Source organism: Pocillopora damicornis, chromosome 1, assembly GCF_964200805.1.
Source record: "Pocillopora damicornis chromosome 1, jaPocDami1.2, whole genome shotgun sequence".
NCBI classification, from domain to species: domain Eukaryota; kingdom Metazoa; phylum Cnidaria; class Anthozoa; order Scleractinia; family Pocilloporidae; genus Pocillopora; species Pocillopora damicornis.
Genome location: NC_142670.1, coordinates 5,994,287 through 6,020,947, shown reverse-complemented (window position 1 = coordinate 6,020,947; position 26,661 = coordinate 5,994,287). Strand labels below are relative to the sequence as shown.

The following is a 26,661-nucleotide window of genomic DNA, read 5'->3' as shown; positions in this document are numbered from 1 at the left end:
TTTGACGCTTCATCCTGATCTGCCAGAGGTGAGATCGACTGAGAGGTCAAAGTTGTGATTATTTGTCTGCGTCATGAAGTCTTCCTTCAGTCAGAGAAGTTTGGCATTCAGTTATTTATTTGGAATACTTTGGGTTTTTGCTGTATCGCATTGAGCCCTCCGTTAAAAAGGTTGAAGTAGTAGATTATGATTTTATTGCGGTTCCGCTGATTATAGCTGTCACACCCAGCTGCATATTTTATACTGTCACAGATCTAGAGCGCTCTGTTGTTATTCCACAGAGCACTTCAAGCTCAGTGATCTGAAAGACAATGATCTTTGAAAACCAAATTCCTCACGTGAAACTTATGAGCACGTACATCACATGAAAGCCAGTACGGCAGCCGTTCACGATTATACACTATCCCCTGAGCCATGCTCGTTTTCTATCCCATCACCTAAACACATCTCTTTTTTAGTACAGTTTCTAAATCACTGAAGGATACATTGCACTTGTGGATGGATTTGTCATAATCTTCCCCGTTTATGACAAATTTACACAAGGATCAAATCGAAAATCGGGGTAAAGATGGCTACGGCAAGTCGGTAGGATATAATCCACTTAAAGGATGAATTTCATAGAATTCACCCCGTTTTTCTAGAGTTCACTGATCAAATGAAAAATCTGGGTAAAGATGGTTACGGTAAGTCCGAAGGATTTCTTCCTCTTAAAGGATCAATTATAACAGAATTTAGCCCTTTTGAAATTGTCAAACTTCGAGCGAGGAAATCTTTACGATCTTCTTACACTTTTGCATTGCTTTTTCCCCCTAGATTATAGCACTCGAGCTACCTGTGGGCTGGAAACTTTAAATCTGTATCGAAAGTAATACATAAAATGCACTTATGTATGTAGGTATGTATGAGAAAAGAAATCGAGCACAAAAACAGTAATGAGCGTAATAAACTAATGACCACGGTGACGATGACCATGGAAATAGCGTGATTCACTCCGTAAGCAATTCGCACAGTCAGTCGGTCAATCAGTCATTCTGCCATCACAGTATTACCAACAGCGAAAGCAAATGTACAATAGTATAATAAAATTATCTAACTCACCTGAAAGATCGTTAAAGCGCCAACCAATGAATTGCATCGAAAATTTGAGATCTAAAAGTGAAATTCAGGCAAAGTTAAAACAAATTTTAACAACAAACGACTGGGTGTCATTTAAATCATCTCCTTATTCAAATGCTTCCTGATCGTTGCTCAAAGACATGGCTCGAACAAAACATCTTTACCCTTCCGTGGTTTGTAGAAACGACGAAGCAGCCTTGAAAACCAGTTTAATCCAACAATATTCCCCCTGTTTGAAGCAAAACAAAAAGAAATTATACCACCGATCCTGAGTAATTAGAAAATCATGATCATCTGAACGAGCTTACGCGACGACGAAAGAAATATGTCACTGTGACATATGGACATATGGCCTAAATCATTCATGTATGCATCAATCCCACGTTTATGTTATCGTTGGTGATTAATGGCAGCTCTTTTCTTTACGTACACGTTCTTTTCAACCAAACATGACAGCGTTACACGTAGGCCAAAGGAATCAAGACTGATTGGAGCGCTTTCCAGACCAATCATAAAGAGTAATGAGTGACTTGAAAGATTCAAGTATAAATCTTAAAGCGTTTAGTCAAAAATTATGCAGTCTGATTGGCTTTGCTAATCATTCACTATTTAACAATATTTGAGCAACAGACCGAACTTTCTACCGGTGTACCGGTATAGTAACCTACTTGAGTTGTAGGGAGAACACAACAAAAGTTTGTAAATCACTCGCCCCAGGCTCTTTATCAACAAATTTTTCCCGCTTTCTTTTAACATTCAAGGTGGATTTTCCCGCTGGTAAACCAATAAAAATTGCGGTCTGTTGCTTTTACAGTATAACTTAGAACAAAGCAGATGGCTTAACCAATACAATAAACGGTGGGGTTTTAACCAATCAGGGCGTAGTATCTAAGTTATTCCACAAGGCGTAGCAGTTATGAGTGCGATGTCTGAATCAATCATAACGCAGAGAAAATCACCAGCGACAAATCTTATCGGTTAAGAATAAACCAACAAATCGTAGAAAACTTAGTAACAAGACAGGCTGGTGTTTTTATCCTCTTTGTTTACAACCGTATAGTGTCAGGCTAATCCCTTAAAAAAAAAACTAACTCTCTATCATGACGCTGATAGATGTATTCTGTACCCGGTCACTTCTCCGACATGTCAGCTCGCCAACACTATTGGTCAACTCGTCAACAGCGACATATTTGCTCAACTCTCATTTCATAGTTTGAATTTTAAAGAGCTCAATCCGAGATTGATATTCAATACTAATTAGTGATACACAGCGCGTATAGTGAATAGCCTATGTACAGATTATAAAATAAAGAAACGTGTCTTGTGGCTGATTTCTACTGAGAGAATACTGTTATTTTCCTGAGAAGTCTGTGCTTGATTTTCGATTTAGGCTTTGCCCTCATAAGCTGTCAGGTGATAGAGATCTCATGCGAATAATCTTACCGTGGGAAAAACCCATTTTACAACAATTTATCTGAAAAAATTTTTATGCAGTATACTGTCAGAGTTTTGTATCCAACCCTGCTAGATTATCAATTTTAACCGCTTACGAAATTGACTTCCGTCGTGTGAGTGATTTTCGTTTCTCTGGCCAAACGCGTACCGCGGACTTCGTCGCCACCCTGGAAAAGGAAAGCTGATGATATTTTGTCAGCAGTAAAAGCTTCCACACAAACTTTAACCACAGTTACCCTTATATGAGGATGGTTCCAGACAATTTATGAAGTACAGAGAGGGAGCAAGCAGTAACTCCTTCCCAATCCCCATCCTTGGACAGCTTTTTATAGCTAGCGTACAAAACTGTGAGACGATTATCACGAAAATCGCGAGTTATCGACAAATATCGTGCCATAAAAACACTTATCTTGTAAATGTCGAAAGTAACCATTATCGCTTTGTTTATGCTTTACTTTGCTCTTTGACTGGTCTCGAAAAATTGCACCACTCTTTCAACCAATCAGATTCAAAGCTAAAACCAATCTCGACTTGTTCACCCGCGTTTCAGGATGTTTGGTTTTTTTTTTACTTAGACTTGTCGTATGGCTCTCAAAGGTAGAAGCTGTTATTAAGACAATGACGATATAGTATTGAACCATTCAAACGAGTTCTTCTCTGGGCGATACATCTTTTCAACTCATTGATATACATTATCGTTATGTACCCTGTTTCCTTTTTCAGATCTCTAGGAACGTTTCAATTTTCTTTCGCATACTTTGCGAGAGAGTGGTGGTTTCTTATGTTATCCTTTAAGGCGGAAATTGGCGCACTGCTAGCCAGAATTGATGCCCTTGCATATGCGGGATGTTGAACTGCTGTGTGTCGTGTTCCCCACAAATGACTTACCCTTCTCTCAGATGGGAACCACTTCTTTCTCACTTCACGGTAGAGCAGGATACCAAACCTCATCCAAATGAATGCAAGGCAAAGGTTGATTGGAACTGACCCCAGATATGTCAGGTAAAATAATTCCTTCTGGTACTCTCCCTAAGTGAAAAAAAGAAAAGTAATTCAGGAATGAATAAATAAATAAATAAATAAATAAATAAAGAGATTAAAAGAGTAAAAATATACATGTGAATAAATAACTAAATGGGGGCCGGTCATTATTCATTACCTGGGGGAGGGGGGTAGGGGCAGGAGGATTTTGGTTCATTATGATCAATTGGACCTGATCACCCCCATAAGACTCTGTAATATCATTACAACCCCCACCCCACCACACCCCGCACACACACACATACACGCATACCCACACCCACCCCCACTCACACTTAAAAATAAAACAATTTGCTTTTTTTATGTTCCAAACAACATACATACACTCATTGACCTCGGTGAACACGCCTTGTAACTTGTGGCAAGGGAAAATTCCGTTGGCTAGATTATCCAAATCGTAGCGCGCTCGACAAAAGTAGTGAAACATACAATTTCGATCGCTGTTTTTCCAGCTGCAGGCGATGCAAAAAGGGACAATTCTAGAATGATTAATTTTTCTTTAACATGTGTCCCGGAAATTTCGTGGGTTTTATGTTCAACTAACACGCGCTTAAAAGTTCATTCATCGCTCACACGTACAAATCAGAGGAGCTGAGTATATTCTGCGAACTATATTTCTACTTTTAAGAGGCAAGAAAAATTATCATGACACAAGTGCAAGACTCTAATGTCAAGTATATAATGTCAGCACATCACATACTTTATGGTTGGAATGTTATCTTACCTCCGGGCGTCTCGCAAATGTAGGCATTTCTTCTAGGCGTAGAGATAACATGAAAGAGGCCTCTTAGATATTTCCGCCCATTTGTCGTTACTATTTGGCTGAAAATATCGCCATTTCGAAATATTTAGTTGTTCTCCACTCACCCAAGTCCAAACCCCGCCTTTCTTCTCTAAACCAATGTGCCACGCACTAGTATTCCAAGTACCTTCTTTTTGAATCTCTTAATTGATAAACTGCCATTCTTCTTCAGTTTCGATGGAGACTAAGTAGCCTCTCTGACTGGAGCAGACATTCCTGTTGTTAACCCAAACTCTTTCCCATGTTGAAAAGATGTAAGAGGAGTTTTTGAAACAGGTTGCTTGGCATTCTATGAGAAGCAAATAAATAAATAAATGAAAAATTTTCTACTGACGATAACGATAATGCTGACACGAATATAGAAGCAATCCTCGATCCTCGATCCTCGATCCTCGATCCTCGATCCTCGATCCTCAAACAAACGATGGACATAAAAAACCCTCTACCTCACTGAAGCAAAAATTACAATTAGGCTTCGTTTTACCAGTGGAAATTGTGGAGATTTTGGAGATTCTTTGAATTTTTTCTTTTGTTCTCCAACTTACGTTTAAATCACAATCCGACGTAATTCTAACAGGAAGTCTATTAACTAATTATGTGCATAATCAGTCAGATATTATTTTTTTTCCCGTTCAATTTAAGGTGCATAAATAATAAAATTGGAATTAAGCTGCCTCACCTGTTCCTGACAAATCCACCAACAAATGAAGGATAACTGTTGAAGAGAAAATGAGCAAATAAATTGATTTTTATCTCAAGAATAACATTTGAAACAATGAAAAAGTTTATCAGATTTCGAGTTAGACGGTATTAATGCATTTTATTTGCTACATACCCTTTAACATCTACCCATGACTTTTACTACCTTCCCTAGGGAGCAGACGGAGAAATCTTAAAAAATGCCGCATCTCCGCAATTTACCAACCGGCTGAACAAAACTTGTTACATGCGTAAAATTTTTTTAAGAATACGGTAGACCTTCGCGAATGTCCATCGGAAAATTCTTTAAACAGGCTATTCAGAGTGCAGCTAGGTCATAAAACAATGAAAACGATGTAAAATGCGCTATCCAGATAAAATAGTGTTTCGTTTTAGCTCACAACAATTCAAAACGGACGACGGCTGTTTCTTTAACCAAATGAATCGGGTATCAATTCTGACCGCTTGAATAAAAACTTCCGCACAATTTGAATCTTGATGGGTTGGTTTCCAAAATCTGTGAGGATTTTTCCATATTCTTGGGTGTTACTAATTTGTGGATCAGCAGACCGTGGAACCTGCGGAACCCACATATTTTGTTTTTTGTTGTTTTTGGTTTTTTTGTTTTGCTAAAAGAAGAGCATTGAGATAAGTATAAGTTTGCTTGCGGGTACAAAGAAGAAAAATTTAAAAGAAATATATATGTATTAATTGTCCATGACGTCCAACTTGGCGAGCAGTTAGCAGTCATCTACTCTGAGTGTTAATAACTGAACAATAATTCGAAAGCTGTAACGGTTTGGGTACCGCGATATTTGAATAACGCCTCATCCGAAGGCTCTCAGTGAACCTAAAATTTGGAATTCGTTGTAAATGACCCTGGAATGAGGAACACGAGGTGTAAAGTAACATTATCGCCCGTGATCCTCGTAGAATTTCGGGGTGAACCATTAAACATGACTGGAAAGAGGGCTGTATTAAAAACCCAATCTTATAATTTTTAATTTAAGCATAAATCAAAATAGAATCTCCGAGTGGCTGTAAGGAATTCCATAACTGAATTTTAATACGTAAATATTGTTTAATTTTAAGAGTTGTTTTAATTATTTTTTCTGTGAATGCACTTCACTTTAACCCCTCAGCGCATTCTTAAAATCAGCCATCGAAATTCATGAATAGTGATGGTGTTTTAACTTATTACGAGTAAGGAAAAAGTACACCAACCCAATCAATTTTTTTCCAAACCCCGGATGGAAAGTTAAAGTATGTATCTGTCTAACCTAATGCTAATTTAAGTGGACCCTGTTGGGTAAGTAAGTTCGATCGCTTGTCTAAGCTCGTCAAATGTTTAGCAGCTATCTGACGCATAAAAAGAGGAGACACGTTTCCCTTTTCACATCTTGTCATAGTGACATAAAACGATAGAAACTAAGCTATCTGTTCCTGTTATCTTAAATATAGCTGCAAAAGCTGTTGTGCAGACAACCACGACGCGAACAACATGATCACCGCATGAATGTCTGTCTTGTGCTATTTGATCTTTGATTTCTTTGCACTATATGGAATCTAAAAGGCTTCAGGAATCCAATTTACGAGAGATCCTTCTCTAATTAATAACTAAGAGTTTATTGCGCACATCTTTACAGGCTGGCTTGTTTTGTTTTAATTAAGAGTGCCAAATAACCGCCACCTGACATTTTTTCTCAGATTGGTTTCACAAATTGGAAAGTTAGTTTCGACGGTTTCGTAGCTACAGCAGAACAAACAGGGATAACTAGCGTCGTACTTACCCAGTCTACAACATATTAAAAAGGTTTTGAAAAATTTTTCGGGATTTAGTTCCATTTATCATCCACTTCATAATGCCTAAGATATGTAAAGGTTGCTGTTAAGAGCTGTAGTTACACTAAAATTTGATTCATCTCACCTGAGAGTTTTGGATTTGCGGCATCCTCGTAAAACGCTTTGGTACTAGTTTGAGTTTAATGCAAATCATGGTCTGTGTTCGCATATTCATGGCTATAGTCTCCATTTTTACTTTTCTGTCATAGAAGGACCAATAGACAAAAGGCAACTTGCACCAGATGTGGACCATTGTTTTTCTTAATACAATCGAAAAACCTCACGGCGTTAAACCACTTTTTGTAGTTGAAGTTTTGTAAAGAAGCAGCTCAAAAATAATTGATGTTCAGAACTATTGTCTTTATGAGCTCTGCTAATGAAAATGATTATTATTCATTCATCTCGCCGATGACATACTTAGCGTTTCAGTTGGTGGGTCTAATTACTTCGTATGCCTTCAACTTTGATGGACTAATTCGCTCATGTGTTAATTAGCGAGTATTGTTACTTTCACAGCGCGGCAAACTCCGACATTTTACTCTCTTAGAATGTCTCTGCGCTCATGGAATAATCGATAATTTATTCTGGAAAATTCCCTAGTCCTAGCTGCGATTTATTTAGTCAATCGAAGCTTAAAGCGTTTTGACCTATCGCATTTGAGCGGTGTAGAGAGAAATGTGCTTGTATATTCTAGAATAATTCTTTTTTTTTACTCTTCCGTCTTAATCGTATGCTTCGTCGTTCATGTTTGTTTATAAATGGGTGTGACATAACCTCGACTGTTGTAAATTTTTAGGCACATTTATATAATCGACTCCTTCTCTGGCTTGTTGAAATTTCTCTTTAATGCTACGTCTCCGCTGTAGTGATATTTGGAAACCGGGCCAGTGGAAATATTCGGCATTTCTATCGCCAAGCTTTTGCCTTTAATAACAGCGTTTGGTGAGAAGTTTGTAAACTCAATAAGTGAAACGTCGAATATGAAATAATCATGCGGTAAGCGCAAAAAGTTGGCGCGTAAGAATCACAAGATAAATTCGTTCAATTAAAGGTGCGTGCTAGAGTGCTTCTTAAAGAAAGACAATTCGTGATATTTTGACATGAATTCCCGCCTCATCTGTAGTAGACTGTGGTCTTATTCGAAGGAAAGTCATCAAGATACTGAGCTATTAGAAATTTGAATTTATGGATTGATTTACTTCGATGAATCTTGCCTACAAATATAATATTTAATATCTCCTAAACTTCCTGCTCCTTTCATCTTGTTCAATGTTTTTTAAGAGTTACTTTTGCGCAAAAAACATATCTTGGTATATCAGTGTGAAACAGTGAGAAAACTTCAACGAGGAATGGGAAGAATCTTTTTCCTCATACTATGTAGTTAAAGTTGGAGAATGTATGAAGCTATCTATTTCCCGTGTAGACTTTGTACCAACAGGCTTTACTCGCTATTAAAGGCCATCACTTAGTCAAATTTGACCAGCATCCCTGTAAACAGCAGCTGCGTCCAAATTTTTTTGTGAGTAAATAGGAAAAGGAAAATAGTAAATGATGTGTGAGGTCATATCATACATATCATAAGTATCCCGACGATGGAAAGGCTCAGTCCCACGTAAATGATAGTTTCCAGAATTTTTTCGTACTCCTCGGTGAGCTGTTACAAAAAAAAAGAAAAAGAAAATGAAAGGACAACATTAAGTTACTTAATTGAGCCCATAAAATTATTGGGTAAGACAAAAATTATTTGATTGCCTTTGTGCTGCCGTCGTAGTCCATTAAGACGCCAAAATGCGTCAAATGATTGCAACTGCAAACTGTTTCTTCTGAGTTGCTTTTTGATGTAATTACATGGCATCCTTCCTCTGAAAAGCTGTCACACATGAAAAAAAGTAAGTTAACGAGGCGCACAAAATTATTTCTTGTCTGGGGAAGAGGTAATGTTTTATAATTTTTCGCGCTTTTTCCTCCATTGAAGTCTTAGTTGGGACAACATTTCAATCAGACTTCTCCTCCTCTCTTTCACGAAAGTGTTAACTTGCACAAAAGTATCTGACTGAGAGAGTATATTCATTCTCCTCCGTAGTTAATTTAATTGAGAAGGAATATATACTTTACAATAGTGTTTTGTAGTTTTTTTACCTTTCGCTTAAGCCACTCCAAAACATACAACGCTTCTCTGCTGTCAAGACCTGAAAATAGATTTTATCGTGTGAGAATAAATCAAAACAACGCATAGCAACTAATTTTCATGTTACCTTCAGGTTTTTGAACTTAAGGATGACATTTTCTCGCAATTTCTCTGGTTTGGGGTCCACAGCTACGGCTATTATCCTGGAGTTGAGATACCTATAAAGGAAATTGTATCTGAAAATGGACCAGAACCAAGGAAGCAATGTTACATACTTTTGGTAGATTTAAGCAAGGTGGAATGGTCAGCGACAAGCAGGGAGCCTTTGTATGTTCAGTTTAGTTGAACTTAGATCTTATGTGTTATCGTGTGATGTGTTTTGGGGGTAAACGAAGTGGAGTAATATGAAAATAACGTCACCTTTGATTGTCTGTTTCACTCGTGATGGCTTGATCTGTCAGAAGTAGTGTATGCAGATTCTTGTACACAAATGCAACTACCAATGATCCTTAAAAACCCCAAAGAATCAAATTTAAAAAAACCCACAAAATTGAGATTTTCATCAGGCTCTGAGGTATGTGAAATTGGAAGGAAGGCGAATGATTAAAGAAAATAGACTGTGTACACATTTTTATGAGGCTTTATTTCAATACAGAAATTTCGATTGGAGAGACCAAGGTAATGAAAAGTTGTAAAGTTAACACGCTGGTTAATACGAACCACTGTCCTCAAAATTTGATGAAGCGATATCGATTCTCGCTTGCCATTGTTGTTCCTCAAAGTGTAAGTCACTCGCATTCTGGCGATAGACTTTTTGAATGACCAAAACTGTCCAAAAAAAAAAACAGTCAATGACAAATGAAAGCACTTACGGTGAAATTTACAATATCACATATACACGAACTTACGTTTTGCGGTTTACCCAAAATATGTCATAATCTTATTGAATGGAAGTGTATTTTTTGTATCTTATTTGCCCTTCAACGACTATTCGACAATTTCAACCATTTTAAAACGTTTTTTCAATGTAAAACTGATTAAAAGTGAGTAGTGCTGCACTGACCCCAATTGTGAAAACTCACTTCATTCCTCAAACCGTTTGGTCGGAGAACTATAAAGTTCATTAGGGAGTTTTTAGGAGTACAGTTAAAAATCTTGCATTTACAAGTATATGCATCGCAGTCGATAGGCAAATTTTGAGCTCAGTGTATAGTATGAAGTATGCGGAAAGTATTTGTAAGATTTGACAATTTCAGTTAGTAAAGTGTTACTCACCAGTCTATTATTTAAGAAAAGTTTCAATAAACAGAGCGAGAAGAAGGGTTTCACAATTTGAAAGATTCTGATTTTCTATTGTTGATTGTTCAAGAATACCTTGAATTTCGTTCTTCACCGCAAAAAAATCAAAGTATTAAACAAATTAAAGGAACAGATGAATCGATGACATTCAACGATAACATTTCATGTAGGTTGGGCTTATAACAACCCATTCGGTCAGTCAGCAAGTTAGTACAAAACAGAGGAACAGACTTTGAAAATAAACAGGATTCAACGCCCCAAGCTCACCCATTTTTGAGGAAACGATCCTTTCTGAAGATCTCATTCCACTCAGGTGTCGTTTGCCATAATTAACAGCAAATTTCTCGACGGCCTCTGCCACCTTAAAGATGGATTTTTTCAGAGTTTTAACCTCTTCTATATCGACCTTGTTTTTTGTGACGTTCTTGATTTTGAAGGTGAAATCTTCAAACACAGTAACAGCCTCCTACAATTACATAAAATATTTCCAGGTCATTAACCAGCCAGTCTCAAATGTACAATAAATATTAAGAACGCGGAAAAAGTCTAGCAGGAGGCCCCGTGTCCAGGGTATTCATTGACCAAAGAACTCTTTTAGGAGCCTGGATTATATTTTACGCCTCATCATTTTCTCTCATATGGCTTAATGGTGGTTTCTACTTAAAGGTCAGATATTTACTTTTTATCGTTTAAAAACATATATCAAGGTTGAAACGCCTTTAAGTTATGAAAATTACATACTTGTATGGAAGCCCTTTTGGTAATATTTATTCCGCCAAATCTTGAAACATACTCATTTGCCTGGAATAAAAATTAATGTCTGTCACATTTGTAAACGGAGAAGATCCTGAAAATGAACATGCATAAAAACGCTAAATGACTATTTAGGAAACATACCAGCGGCTGAACTGGCGACGGCGACGGCGACGGCGACGGCGACGGCGACGGCGATGGCGAGGTTGTAAGTGATGAATCTTTAAAGAAAATGTTAATCAAGACTACCTCATACTAAAAAAATGCCTTAGTAATACATTGTAAGGGCAAGAATGCCGACTTTAAATGGAAATGAGAAATGGCCGCTATGAACGTTAAAAATTCCTAAATGCACTCGATTTTTGATTGGTTAAGCAGAACACTCTTATTGTTTTCTTTGCATTATTTTAGTCTTTCGCACACGACTTGAAAGATCAATGTTCAGATATGGCTACACGATGTTTTTCGAAAACTTGATGCAAAAATATTAGTAAATGAAATAATAGTGAAAAAAAACATTCCGTAATCAGTGGTTAAACATATAATATGAGTACACATTTGCCCACTTTTTGTCATAACAGCTCGCCTCCATGGGGATTGGAAAATACCCCGTAAATCGCAAAATTTGCGCGTGTATTAATTGTCAAACCACCGAATATGACGTATTCATTTCTTATTTCGTCTCGAACTGTTTCCGATTTACTGCCCTTTTTTTAAATTTTTTTAGCTTAACCGAGATCGTCTTTGTGGAAAATATTTGATTCAGCGTTTTTATTTGAATAATTTGATGGATTTGTCAATTAAGGCATAACGAGAGAAAATGATCAGGAAGCTCCTTGTCCAGGCCTTGAAATATGTCAGTTGTGAGAGGATTCACATAAAAGCAAGCATCTATCTGATCTTCTGTTGTAATGACCACTAGAAACTTCTTTGCTTGAATTTAAGTTTACAGGTTAAAAACTACAGTTCATGTTTTCAGTCAAGCAAACAGAAACGCACAACGCAAAGTGAAACTCGAATTGTTTAGTAACTATAACAACCTTAGTGAAAAGTAAGTGAAAACGTGACTCTAGCCTTCTACCGTATTTAGTTTTCGTGTTACAACGGTTTTTTTTTTAAGCCGTAACACTCTAAGAAATTTGATATGTGAGGGAAGGGTCGCACTTGGGACAAGTTTTCCAAATTACGAAACCTGTCGTCGAAGGAAATTTCCAAGTGCGGCTCTAATTTTTGGAATTAAAAAAAAGATTAATTTCAAATGGTAGAAAACATCAAAAGCACCTTAGTGCTTGGGTGGGGCAGGCAGATTTGAAAAGAGTCAAGTTAAACAAAAGAAATCACAGCGGTGACTGTCAACGCTTGTAAGTGAACCTTGGAGAAAAAAAGAGAACTTTCTAAATCTGGATGGTCGTCAGTTATATTATGGAAAATCTCATCCACAGGACGCGTATCTTTTCTTCCGAACTGTGAACATGAGCTCTAGTTTCGAGTCTACTTCAGTTCTCATTGTGTGAAAACACTGGCAATTTCCTCTCACTGGTGCGACTCTACTCCTTTCGGTTGCGATTACGTATTTCCGTGGTATTTTATCTCAGAAAAGTAGAACACTTTTCCCAAGTGCGGTTCAAGGCAAACGTTTGAAAATAAATAAAGAAATTAATGATGGTTACATAAATACATCACAGGACAATTAGATTTTTGGATTAACCACAGCAAAGCCGTATGCTTTGGGGTGATAGTCATGTTTTGCTTAATTAAACGATTGTTGTAGAACCACTAACTTGTACACGAAACGCATCGTTTAATCTTTCAATTCACATATTGCCTTCCGATTACTAAACATGAAAAGCATCATACTCTTTTATAGAGAGCTTCGGTCGCCAGTTAGATTGATTAGGCACTCACCAGTTTTTTTTTCTCTGCAGGTTCGCGTGCACTTTATCTTGTTGCATTCTCTATAACACTCAACATCTTCACAATAGCAGGTCTTTTTGGTAAAAAAATGCTGTTCGCCGATTGTAAGGTTAAATTTTGTAGCCTTGCACGTCTTAAAAATGATATTCCCTTTGTGTCCCGTTTTAATGCATTGATATACCAATGGGCTATACGTCTGACTACAATACTTTCCGCAGTCCTCGGACATGCGGTTTTGCCCACTCTTGCAAAAGGTTACGGAACAATTAAGATTGCATTTGCCATCAGTGAAATTGCAATTCTGCATCCATCTCTTCTTGCCATATTCTAATGTGCAAGATATTTCAACGTAGTCTTGATAATTGATCTGGGAAGAGTTTTCCCCAATAGCTGAAAAAGATGCAAGACAATATTTCAATAGATTGGTCCTGGTTTTCAATTATTATAACGAAGCTCGATAGTAAACGTCAGGAAAGTCGCTGTGGGTAAAAAAATTTGGGTCATCTTGCGTATCGAACGCGTTCGTCGCGCGACCGAGTCCAGACCTCCCTCTTTTTTCGCTCTGCCGCTACTATTGCGTTGTCAACTATCGCACTCCGGCTGATTCACGAGATAAACGTCTAGACAGGCTTATGTTTCAAAAAAATATAATAATGGTAGGAATTGGTCCATGCTGAGCAGCAATACCATGATATTCAACAATAATTCAAGCATTTGTTTATACCTTTGTCCATTAATTAACCAAAGTAAATTTCCTTCACGTTTGGGAAACAAAAGAAAAACCGGGTTGCTCGCACGCATTTAACACTTACACCTGAACATATATAGCTGTCTCTCCTATGGCGTGATGAACCTTTCCCTACGCGCCCTTGTTTTTACAGTGTAGTATATAGATTTAATGTGGTCTTACCTTTTGGTATTTCACAAATATATGGCAAAGTCGAAACATTTTTGCCGGCAGCGTCTTGACTTGCAAGGTGGCCCTGTTGCTCATTCTTGGCTAACATGCCCTTACTTCTGCCCCAACTTGATTCTCCCAATTTACAAATAGTCAGTGGTCTTCCACTCACCCAGATCCAACTCCCATTCTCTTTTACCAAACCGATGTGCCACCGGTGTTCAGTGCGGTTTTGAATCTTATCATTAATAAAGTCCCATTCTTCTTCGGTTTCAATGGAAACTAAATCACCACCAAGGTGGTCCTTGCAAGTCCTTCTGCTCTCGTCCCATGTTTTATGCGTGAGATTAAACTTATAGCAGGAACTTTCAAAACAAGCATGTTCGCTGTCTGTCGATTACAGGAGAGAACATAAAATAGCATTTGAAAACGAATTCTTGAAAGCATGAGATCAATGTAGTCACTTTACTTCATATGTTTTTACGTATATGTATATAGTAGAATATAGAGACATTTTAATTAAGTGTCTGTGTCTCGTATATGTGTTATGAACCTTTCACTAGTTCAAAATAAGCTCGTTATCTCGTCTTAAAGTATAATTTCAAACCTTTTTCATCTTAGTAACCCTCATTAACCTTGGTGGCGGTTCTATAGTTTAAGATGCAGCTTTGTTCCATGTCAGTTCAACGACTTATCAATGTAACAGAATCACAACCTCCCCTTTTTGGGCCAAATTTTATTTTAGCTCACACTTACATACCAAAAGTAATCACAGCCCTACCTGCTCTCACGGATTGCATCATCAAAGTCTGGATAGCTGAAGTACGAATGTAAAAAATAAATTTAGTTTCTTACTTTTACTGAAATATACTTTTCATATCATCAGAGTCACCTATTTGTATCGCAATTGCCGAAGTTGGAGGAGGCACACGTCTACAGAGTATTTCTTTGACGCATTCAATTTATTGATTAAAATGACTGAAGTTGTCTGTTATTCGTGGTTATCTATGGAAATTCACATTGAGAAAGGCACGACAATAAACTGATGAGAATTTCTAGTCGTGTTTCTCTCCACTTCTTGAGCGCTCTAGCCACTTCCTAACTGCTTTACTACAGAACAGCGCACATTCAAGGCTTCCCTACTTGTTTTGTAATACCGAGTCCGTTAAATTCCCCACGCGTTACTTTCAATTTTCAAAACAGAAATAGACTTCATAGGGAACAACAGTGCCGTCAACTTGCTCTATACTCTCATAAAGCACGCTGAAATAAGCCAATCACAATCCTTGTTAGAATGGTTCAAATAATCTGACTGGTTGAACTAGTTTAAAGCCATTAAAAATGTTAGGCCATCAAAGTTCACAAGCTGCAATGATTCACAAACTAAAATACCTCGGGAGGTTGAGTTTGACACGCCTAAGGTTCTTCAGTCCTCAGGCACAGTCTGAAGTTGAAATATTTGGTGAAATCCGGCCGAATTGTGACTCACTAAAACACCAAAATTTTTACATATGACAATTAGAAAACGAACTGCTTTAGGCATCCGTTTTGTTAATGAACAGACGACAGCCGAAATCACAGGAACATAAAGATTGCTCGGGACAGAGCCGTAAAACTCGGCTGCTGTGACTTCCACTCAACGCAACCAAAAGGATATCAAAGCAAGCTCTTATTCTTTCCCTCGAAGGGCGGCTAATGTTATTTCTGAGGCTTGCTTCACTGCAATGACCGGAGAACGCTATGATGAGCAAGCTGCAATGAACCTAAGAATGGTCGTGGTCGCTCTGATACCATCATAATTTATGATGAATTTTGACAGTTATGCCACTGACTACTTTTGTTATGTCAGTTATGTTTTGTAGAAAAGGTTGTGGTTATTCATCGTGGTGAATAACAATAAAAGCTAGGGTTTTCGTTTGTCTCACGATGTAGTCACGTGTGATGTAGATCGCGACGTTTCGACTGCATACTGCTAGTCTTCTTTAGGCGATGAGGTCGACTGGTCATGCGTGATCTTATAAAGCATGATGCTCTGCCGTAATTAGTTGTTTTTCAACAGCTCTGATTGGTGCATTTCGATCCTTGCTGATCAGTGATTTGCTACCTCGGCGGTCCGCTGTCACACGGCTCTCCTGTTGTTGTGTTTTTTGATCATGGGCATCCATGCTTCTGGAATTTCTATTCCACTATCCCTGTTGATGTTGTTAGGGTGAAGTCTTATGTGAATTGCCTCTTTGACCCTGCGCGTGTAGTAATAAGGGCCACGATCAATAAACTTTACTTCGTTCCAGAGTGGCTTGTGTCCGTTGTTGTGGGAATGCTCTGAAACGGCGGAGGTCTCGGTACGGGCGAGTCGAATGTCTCGATCGATCGCAGGGTCAAGGAGACAATTCACATAAGACTTCACCCTAACAACATCAACAGGGATAGTGGAATAGAAATTCCAGAAGTGTGGATGCCCACGATCAAAAAATAAACCAAAGAAAGCGCGCGTTATTTCCGAACTTTAATAGAGATTTGCCTTGTTAGCCGCGATGAGGTAGTGGTTCTATTTTTTGTGTACAAATTGACAATTTTTAATTCCTAATCTACTACATGTGACAGGAAGGGACACTTCAATTATAACCCAATTTTAATTCATTGCATTCGGTGTCAAACAAAAGATATCACTGTAGCGCCTATCTATTATAAGAGCATCAGAATGTTAGGCCAAAATTTGACTGTTTGTGTAGGTGTGTGTCATTGGATACGAATGAATATCAATTTGCTTTTAATAGTTATAATTATATAATTTTTAACATATCTTAAATGCTTGTTACTTTCTCGTCCGTTTTTTTCTTAACTGTCATATTCATATGTTAATTTTTGTAAGTAAGAAGGACTAAAAAAAAAAAAAACCTGGTGAGGTCGAACCCTTGTTCCTTTTTGTCACCAATTTTTTGTTGGAACTCAAAAAAACTTTTCATTAAATATGAATGATTGTACGTAGCTTTAACTAATCAGCTTCTACTGATCATCGTTTTATCGATCTAAATAGATGTAAATGATGTTTCAGCGTTAAAAAAGAATGGAAGTAGTCCACCAAGTTATTAATTTGCCTCAAAGTCAGAATAAAAACATGAGTCAGATGTTTTAGGCAGGTAGATGAAAAAACACATGTACCACTCCAATTATATCCAAACTCCGAGTTAAACTGTTGTTAAATTTTGCATCTGTTTAAACTTATTCGAATTCTGGTTGAACCAAGTTATAACGTTCGCTCGCCAGAAGAAAAAGTTACAAAAAAATTATTGAAAGCGGACGATTTCATAAGCCGTTTAGCGCGAAAGACAGGATAACAGCAAAAATATTTTGTCGCGTGATCCTAATTGATGCTGTTTGACACACTGCCATGACGCCTAAATTAAAAATTACAATGACTGCCGCACGAATGTGCCATTCTGGCTTACTTTTTTCCAATTATTTTGCATCGAACAGAAAGTAGATAAACACCCGGCCCCGGTTGATCAAAGGATGAATAAATTTATCCACTGGATAAGCTTATCCGGTATATAACAAGACTATCCATTGGATAGTTATCCAGCGGATAAAAAGTTGTTGCATAAAGCACGGATAGCGAAGCGTTCAGGCAGTTTCCATGGTGATAACTGCGAAAATGTTGCAAGAACTGCATACCACTTTATGGTAGAACTGCTAACAGAAAGTTATGAATTAAAGGGTTCATACATTTTGTACAAATTATATGCAGCAACGGTATATTGTATTGCTTCTCGTCCAAAACGATACCTGGATCTCAATTCAGAGTCAGTGTAAGACTCTAAGGGATCGAGCTGGCAGTGGAAAATTCTTCTCTTTCTACGACTTTGATTGTCGGGCAAGTTACACCGGAGAAGATGTAACTGTCGAGCGGCCATTTTATTATTTTTTTTTCCGGTGGATAAATATATGTTATTTGCCGGCTAGGAGGTCCGTATGGTGAAAAACTGTGACCGAGGTCTTGAAAATACTGCCCGAGGCCGTAGGCCGAGGGCAGCATTTTCAAGACCGAGGTCACAGTTTTTCACCATACGGACCGACCCTTAGCCGGTAAATAACATATTTATTGTTTTTAAACTTGACGAAATTCTTTCCGAAAGAACCCGAATGATTTCTGGACGTAAATACGGCAAGATCTTCCATAAACTGAACAATTTTTGAGTGGGTAAATGGTAGTTAAAATAGAGGTGATGCAAATTTAAGAGAGATTCCTCAGCGAAACATTTTCATTTCCGTAATGATAAAGGTGATTTAAAAGGCTTCCAAACAAACTTTGAAACATTATTTTTACAAGTATCTGTCACAATCTGACACCTGTCAATTAGAGAGCGCGCAAGAAAAAAAAAAGCGTAGGAACATTTGAAAACAAACAGAACTAGTTTGGCAAGGACTGTTACGACAATGTTTTCTTCAAAATCAGTTAATGATCTAACGGAAAGTATTATTCACTCTCATCGACCATTTATTCATGTACGAAGATTTACCTCTGTTCATTAAGTAAACGGCGAGGAAAGTAATTGTGAGTAAATTCAATTTTTTTATTTTGAAGTTGTGAGAGTTTGCTCGTTTGCTTGCTGTAATAGCGTGTTTAACTCTGATCTTTCCTTCACAAAAACTAAATTCGAACGGCACATTCCAACGAGACACAAGGGAATATAATGCGGCCTTTTCTCAAAAAATTCCTTCAATTTCTGTTGTGCAATTTAAGGTACAAATGTCCAAATTGAACGGAATTGGAAAGACTCACCAGGAGCGTATATTTGTTGTAGAACTTAAATTAAAACTTCGCTCGCTCTTTCACTATGAACAAATTGCTCGAGAAAATTCAGATATTAAATGAATGAAAGTTCCATCGTTCAGTTTAACTGTAACTAAATACCTCACGTTTCAACTTTCTGGGTACTTTTTGTGAACGATTAAAATTAATTGCAGACGGTTTTTAGGCCGCTTGTCAACCAACGTAATGACACTATTGTTTATACAAATTCATTCTGAAACCAATATTTTTCTGTCAACCAAAGTGATTTGATAGAGAGAAAAGAGAGGATTCATAAGTTATTTATCGGCTTGAGGTAGTGACCGACGTGTTTGCTTAGAAATACTGCCCAGCCGGAAAACGAGGTATATTTATGAAAAATGACAACGAAAGTTGGGATGTACTCGGCGACTCACGAAAGCGTTACCGTGGCCCGTGGGCAGAGATAGGAAAATACTGACCGGGTAAAGAACCAATCAGATTGCAAGATTCGTTACCGTGCCCTCTAAAAAAACAATGAAAATATTCTATCTCTGTCCACGGGCCACGGTAACGCTGTCGTGAGTCGTCGAGTACATCCCAACTTTCGTTGTCATTTTTTCATAAATATACCTCGTTTTCCAGCTGGGCAGTATTTTTAAGCAAACACGTCGGTCACTACCTCAAGCCGATAAATAACTTATGAATCCTCCCTTTTCTCTCTATCAAATCACTTTGGTTGACAGAATAATATTGGTTTCAGAATGAATTTGTATAAACAATAGTGTCATTACGTTGGTTGACAAGCGGCCTAAAAACCGTCTGCAATTAATTTTAATCGTTCACAAAAAGTACCCAGAAAGTTGAAACGTGAGGTATTTGGTTACTGTTAAACTGAACGATGGAACTTTCATTCATTTAATATCTGAATTTTCTCGAGCAATTTGTTTATAGTAAAAAAAAGCGAGCGAAGTTTTAATTTAAGTTCTACAACAAATATACGCTCCTGGTGAGTCTTTCCAATTCCGTTCAATTTGGACATTTGTACCTTAAATTGCACAACAGAAATTGAAGGAATTGAGAAAAGGCTGCATTAAATTCCCTTGTGTCTCGTTGGAGTGTGCCGTTCGAATTTAGTTTTTGTGAAGGAAAGATCAGAGTTAAACACGCCATTACAGCAAACAAACGAGCAAACTCTCACAACTTCAAAATAAAAAATTGAATTTACTCACAATTACTTTCCTCGCCGTTTACTCAATGAACAGAGGTAAATCTTGGTACATGAATGAATGGTCGATGAGAGTAAATAATACTTTCCGTTAGATCATTAACTGATTTTTAAGAAAACATTGTCGTGACAGTCCTTGCCAAACTAGTTCTGTTGGTTTTCAAATGTTCCTACGATTTTTTTTTCTTGCGCGCTCTCTAATTGACAGGTGTCAGATTGTGACAGATACTTGTAAAAATAATGTTTCAAAGTTTGTTTGGAAGCCTTTTAAATCACCTTTATCGATACGGAAATGAAAATGTTTCGCTGAGGCATCTCTCTTAAATTTGCATCACCTCTATTTTAACTACCATTTACTCACTCAAAAATTGTTCAGTTTATGGAAGATCTTGCCGTATTTACGGCCATAAGTCATTCGGGTTCTTTCGGAAAGAATTTCGTCAAGTTTAAAAACAATAAATATGTTATTTACCGGCTAAGGGTCGGTCCGTATGGTGAAAAACTGTGACCTCGGTCTCAGTTTTTCACCATACGGACCTCCCAGCAGGCAAATAACATATATATACTACCTGCCTAACCATGTATAAATTTATCCGTTGGATAGCGAGTGGATAGCTTTATCCATACTTTGAACAACCGATATGACGCCATGGGTAAAATTTATCCGCTGGATAGCGATTTATCCAGCGGATAAGAAGTTATCCATCCTTTGAACAACCGGGGCCTGAAAACTAATGCTAAAAATCCATTTATTTTGGAGATAATCTGGAAGCCTATAACATATATCTGTAGAACTTGGAACCTTCTGTATTAGAATACCTAATAAACACAACATGAAATAAATTTTTAACAGATTTGCCCGCGTGTCGCGGGAAGTTCATAAGTCGAATATTTTGCAAATGATAGTCAAGCGCTTGGCTTTCGTTGCTTATGATAAACTAACAGAAAAATTAAAGGTAATACTTACCAAACGCACAACTTATAAAAAGGGTTTTTGCCATTTTGCAGGATTCAGTTTCACTCTTCATCAAGCCCCAGAAATGTATAAGTTGTCACGAGCAGCTGTCGGCAGACAAAAGTTACTGTATTTGGGAGCGGTAAATGAAAGGAAATTTCTTTAGTAGGAGTTAGCATAAATGCAAATGATAACACTCGGTCGACAGCTCATAACATGAGTCATCATTTTTTTTTCACTTTTTTCAATAAATTGACCAATAAACTGAAAGAAACTTGCACCAGGTGTAAAGCATTGGTTTTCTTTCTAAGATCGAGAATTTAACGGGACAAAAACACTTTTATTATTTTCAAAGTTTACGAAAATGCTGTATTACTCACCGGTGGCTGATGTGTGTGTCCCATCTGTTCGTACAAATAAACGAAAATTACTTCTTAGTTTTCAACTCGCAGATGAAATACTGCCGTGTTAGTCGATGGGTCTAACCTCGTGTGTCATTAATTTTTCGCACACGTGGAAAACCCCGAGTCAAAGGATGCCTTCTTAAAGCGTGAGTTAAATATAATTTTAATAGGGTTGATCGTCAATTGGACAGAAAACCAACGGCGCCTCACGACTTATAGTCAAGCTCTCAGTTTGCAAAACAAATCCATCCCCCCACCCTTCCCCCCCCTTATACGGTAAAAGCGTCATGAAGACCATCGCTTCTGAGTCCATCTCTTTGGATGCTAACCTTTTCCATTCAGGTCTAAGTTCCAGTCTACGCCCAGTCATTGCCATGTGTGTCCTCTGAGTAGGAAAATCCCTTTTTCAAGTGCCTCTTCATCCCCATCTATAGTGCTCTCCCATAATATAATGACAAGATGATTCTCAAATAGTTCTTAGTCTCATCCGCAATTCATTGAGTTAGTCGCCACTTGAAGCGTTTATACCGATCACATTTGACTGGTGTAGAGGAATAATTCCGTGCATTTCAGAATCATTTCCTTTGTTTACTCTCTTCTGAAGAAGTAGCCTTATATGCTAATTTATAAACAGGTATGACCTAATAATAGAATGTTGTCGATTGTTTTGTCGTGTTTACATTAGCTAAGCTTATGCAAGGCGTTCGTGCTTATCACGTTGCGGCATAAAAACTGAGCTGGAAAAAGACTGCTCAAATATCTCTTAATCTCTTTGCAGTGCTCGAGGCCCATGAAGGAAAAAGTAAAGCTTGAAGGATAAATTTTTGCAATTTGTGTTTCTAGCAAAGATAATACTTTAGTTGTAACATACGCTGTGATTGCGTCAATTCCTATGATGCACACTTCTCTATACCCCTTTGAAGGTAGGGGAAGAAATGTACGTATAATATCTTTATCCGATTTTATTTTTTTAGTCACATGTCAAAACCATCCAATCTATTACTGCACTTTGTTCCTTTAAATTGTCTACTGTGTGCGATTTTTCTTCGATCGCTGTTAAATTAAGTTTTCTCCAATTTTGGTTATCATAGTTCCAATTTTAAATATCAGAACTCATCGATACATTTACGATTCGAAATAGAAATACTAATCTAAGGAATGTGGAGAATAAATATCGAAAAATTCAAGTGATCCTTAATCCTTTAACTTCCATGACTGACCAACACAGAATTTCTCCTTACAGTATTAATACAATATCGATCAGATAGGTTATGAGTATAAGGAAAAATTAGAGTTTGAGGATTTTCTAGTTGATCCAGTACCAATTTCTCAGAAGTAGCACCTGACAATTGTATGGCAGACAGTGAGGAGGATTAAAAATGAGATCTTAGTCATTGAAGGGTTAAAATATGTAATCTCTTAGAATTTCTTTCTTTTTTAACATAGTTATTTATGCATTAACTCAGCATCATCTATCTATTCATCTGTTTATTCATGAGTAATAACATTAGATGTTGGACGAGGCTGCTAATATTACAGTTACAAGATACTATTTGACAAGTATCCTCTCCGATATGAAACGTAAAAGCATCATGTAGCAAACGTTAAAATGTAGCGCACGAGGATTGAAATGAGGCAGTCAAATGCGTGTTGGAACTAAACACAGTGTTAATTAAAGAAGAATTTGTAATAACTCAGTTCATGCCATGAGTTCATTGAACTTCTAAAGTAGATGTAATCTTTAATGAAAGTCACTTAATAACAGACAAGCCAGACCAACCTGTAGTTACGATAATTTGATCCTTAGTGCGCGCAACTTAGCATGTAGCTAACAAAAATTCTTAAGCAAGTACATGTATGCGATGTTCTGGAAAAGTCGTTAAGATAAAAGATAGCACTTGCAGCTTGTAAATTGCTAAAACAATAAACAAGAGAACGATCTCACTTAATAGTAATAAAATAATGATAATAATAATGACAATTTATTGACAGTATTTCTATTCGCTAGCTCTACATCCGTCATACTAACTAAAAACTAGCGACTTACATAATGCATAATGCACCTAATGTCAATTTACTTTTACTACGTGACATTTTAACAGCAGATTGAAACTCAGATCGATCGCCATTGACTAATCGCTATTTACTACACAATCGTTCAATGCAATAGAATGTTATTGGCGAACAGTTAAATCCATTGACTTAAGTAGAGTGTTAATTCGGTTTAATGTCACTGCGAGGCTGCAATTCAACTGCCCGTGCATCGCCGACGTCACTTAAATTGACCTGTGGGCTCTTCCTTGTGGAGTCCTCCTTATTTGAAGTGGTAAAAACCACGTTCATCTTTCTTTTCAATCGCTCTCTGATCTGCAGATAGACAAGCAACAAACGATACATTTCTTTCAAATTTCATTCAAATAGTTATTCATGCTTAAACATTTGTGCTATAATATGCACTTTCCTTATTATTGACTCAGTTTTCTTTTCTTACCTGACTGTTTCGTAAGCCGTGTAGAACGAAAATCAGGAAACCCTGTTGCAGAAACAATTTGAAGATTATTTTTTTTACAATATTACACCTAAGTAGGAAGCGGCGGAGCGTGCGTTGTTTGGGTATCTCAGTGCACAAGGCGTATAATAATCGTCTTCAAAAATCAATATCTAATAAGTCTAATAAGACTGCTACGAATATATTTCGGGTCAAGTGAATAATTAACAGGTTTTTAAATTTTTTTTTTAATCATCTAATCATTGCAAAGGGTTCTCTCTTTGGTAAGAGCTGTGTAAATTGAACAATCTAGATTGATTGAGATTAAGAGTTTCAATCGGACACTCACCTGACTAGAGTTGAGTATTGTGAAAATGTAAGCGAAAGCCTTTTGCACAGGCGAAAGAAGACCAAATAGCCACGTGACACCCAGTAAAGGAATCATCAGTGCGCAAGCTTTGATACCAATTCTGAGATCGACAACAAATTGAAGAGACATGTAAAAGACTGAGATGATAATTTTTTTTTCGCAGTCTCATTAACAGGTATCGTAAAGGCAAACTGGTCAAGGAATGAGGGAGCCAGGCGATTGTCGCCGTACAGTTTGACAAGGCAATTTGTTTTTATTATTTTGAATAATTTCATGTTGTGAATCCTACCGTATTTGCTGAATATGGTCGTCTTCACCAGTTGGCTGCACCAAATTGGTCATCTCCTTTATGACTCGTACGATTATCAAGATGTTGAGCTAAAAAAAAATTCCATTTAAATCACTGAATTAAGTTTCTGGATGTGGTACTCGAGAAGCCAAGACAGTCTTACTATAGAAGTTATTCGATTAGTATAGGTCGGAAAAATAAAAATAATGATTCCATTACGGGGGATAGAAATCCCGACCCTTGCACCCGGATCCTCGACCACTGAGCTGATTCCGCGAATAAAACTTTCTTAACAGAATCAATTACGCTCAACGTAGCTAAAGTCAAATTTGATATCTCCTTCTAATCCTGTTCCCATCCTCTTTTTTAGTGTTGTGCAATGTGGTACTTTTTTGCCTAGAAAACACATCTTGGTATTCAACGCTGAAAAAGGTGAAACAACAAAACAAGAAAAGTCTCTGGAGGTAACTAGTTTGGTAAACCAAGCACCGTGAAATAAATTTATCATAAACTCACAACTTCGATTAACGTTACAAAGGAGACGAATATCCAGATCAGATTGTTAGTCGAAGACAGCCAACAACTAGGAGAATTGAAAAACAAGAATGAAAGTCATCAGAATGAATAAAAAAAATCCAAGGAAAAACGGAACAAGAAAATTAAAACGAACTTAACTTGATAGTGCGCGGGAGAGAGAAGAAAGGTAAAAAGTAACCTATTGATGTGTTTCTTACGATTTATCACTGACATAGCTTTGTATTCCTTCTTTCGCAGCAGCAATGCCAAGTGAAATGGCCATCATGATCATAGGGAGACCTAACCATACAGACAAAAAAATTAATTCAAAGCACTTGACTTGATGACAACACCAAATATGGGAGCATGGTGTAACTTCCAATATATGTTGTGGTAAAATTAATAATGGAAATACCCCATGAGATGACGTGATACATGTGCATCTTGGTGTTGATGTTGTAAACTTTCACAACGAACAGGTAGAGGTAGATTCCCTCGACCAACATCCAGCAAAAGGCAGCCGTCAGAAAATATTGCATCAGAGCTGCTACTGCGATACAAGCAGCCTGCAAAAGGAAATATGTTTTGTGTCTTTCTGTGCTATTTTCTAAAAATATTTAGAGCAGAATGATTTGATTAATTAAATTAACAGACCGGAAAAGCCTCTCACCGTGTGTTCGGTGGCGTTTACTCCTGCGAGAAAAATTAGCTGTCCAACTCCGAGGGACACAGAAAGACTCAATCGAATTTGAGACAAAGGTTGACGGACGTCTCTGGTCAAATGAAAGATGACGAAAAAAGAAAGTAAAAACAAAAACCAAACATGGGTTTAAAAAAAAACAAACATAATCAAAACAGAAATAATTCAAATGAAAAATTAAGAAAAAAAAGAAAAACAAACAAAACAAGACAAACACCAAAACAAAATCAATCAAATGCTTCAGAATCAAAAGGAAAATAAAAAGCCAAGTTGGTATAGAATAAGAAAACAATAAGGACCGAGAAAAGAGACCATGCATCGTTAATGCTCTTCTAATTGAACATGAAATCTGATGTAAATTGGTAATTTAATCGACTTACTTTACCTCAGTTTCGGAGAAATTAAAAGGAACATTTTGGATAACCTAAAGTTACGTTTATTCCTTAGTTTTTTTTTCCTTTGTTGAGAAATTACAATCGATAGTAAGTAGAAGAAGACATGAGAATGTATACATCATCGATTATTTAACCACCATACTTACGTAAAGAAAAAGTACAAGGCTGATGTTATAAGCATCCCGATGATCGACAAGCTTAATCCTATGTAGGTAATTGTCTTCAACACAGTCTCGTCCTGTTTGGAAAGCTGCGTCACATAGCACAAAAAAAGAAAATAGAGACACGCAAATTAGCTCAGTTAATTTACATGTATCACCAGTGCTGGAAGAAGAACATACATATAACTGGTTACCTTTGTGCCATCGTTGTAATCAATAATACAGCAAAATGAGTCAAATGACTGCAGCTACAAACTGTTTCTTCTGAATTGCTTCTCGACGTAACTACATGGCATCCTTCGTCTGAAAATCCGTCGGAGCTGCAAAGAAGAAATAACCTCAGCAGGCAAAACGTAGTGTAGGAAATAGCCTTCCATGGTACCAAAAGAGCGAATTTCATCAAAACCCTTTTGATTTCATAATATCGATTACATTAT

General features: G+C 37.3%; 3 protein-coding genes across 9 annotated transcripts in view; 1 reads left to right on the top strand and 2 right to left on the bottom strand.

Annotated features, from left to right (window-relative positions):
- The window catches only part of LOC113678045 (replication factor C subunit 1-like), a 249,540-nt gene that overhangs the window by 194,413 nt on the left and 28,466 nt on the right, over positions 1-26,661 (top strand). The gene's annotated exons all lie outside the window — the stretch shown is intronic.
- On the bottom strand, positions 12,922-21,652 carry LOC149051587 (uncharacterized). Of its 2 annotated transcripts, XM_089184779.1 has the most exons (5): positions 21,282-21,652; positions 20,914-21,028; positions 14,729-14,764; positions 13,960-14,337; positions 12,922-13,439 (listed from the first exon to the last, which is right to left on the bottom strand). In XM_089184779.1, the coding sequence occupies exons 2-5, from the start codon at positions 20,972-20,974 to the stop codon at positions 12,997-12,999; spliced, it is 918 nt and encodes a 305-aa protein (XP_089040905.1). In that variant the 5' UTR covers positions 20,975-21,028; positions 21,282-21,652; the 3' UTR covers positions 12,922-12,996. The 2 variants fall into 2 exon arrangements, with proteins under 2 accessions (XP_089040905.1, XP_089040910.1); XM_089184784.1 differs by lacking the exons at positions 20,914-21,028; positions 21,282-21,652 and adding an exon at positions 15,091-15,449.
- On the bottom strand, positions 22,700-26,545 carry LOC149051586 (adhesion G protein-coupled receptor D1-like). Of its 3 annotated transcripts, XM_089184835.1 has the most exons (10): positions 26,419-26,545; positions 26,210-26,313; positions 25,639-25,741; positions 25,384-25,534; positions 25,187-25,268; positions 24,969-25,035; positions 24,453-24,541; positions 24,143-24,263; positions 23,797-23,838; positions 22,700-23,672 (listed from the first exon to the last, which is right to left on the bottom strand). In XM_089184835.1, exons 2-10 carry the CDS (start codon positions 26,242-26,244, stop codon positions 23,520-23,522), a joined length of 843 nt encoding a protein of 280 aa, XP_089040961.1. In that variant the 5' UTR covers positions 26,245-26,313; positions 26,419-26,545; the 3' UTR covers positions 22,700-23,519. The 3 variants fall into 3 exon arrangements, with proteins under 3 accessions (XP_089040961.1, XP_089040958.1, XP_089040967.1); XM_089184832.1 differs by lacking the exon at positions 26,419-26,545 and having other exon boundaries at positions 26,210-26,403; XM_089184841.1 differs by lacking the exons at positions 23,797-23,838; positions 26,419-26,545 and having other exon boundaries at positions 26,210-26,403.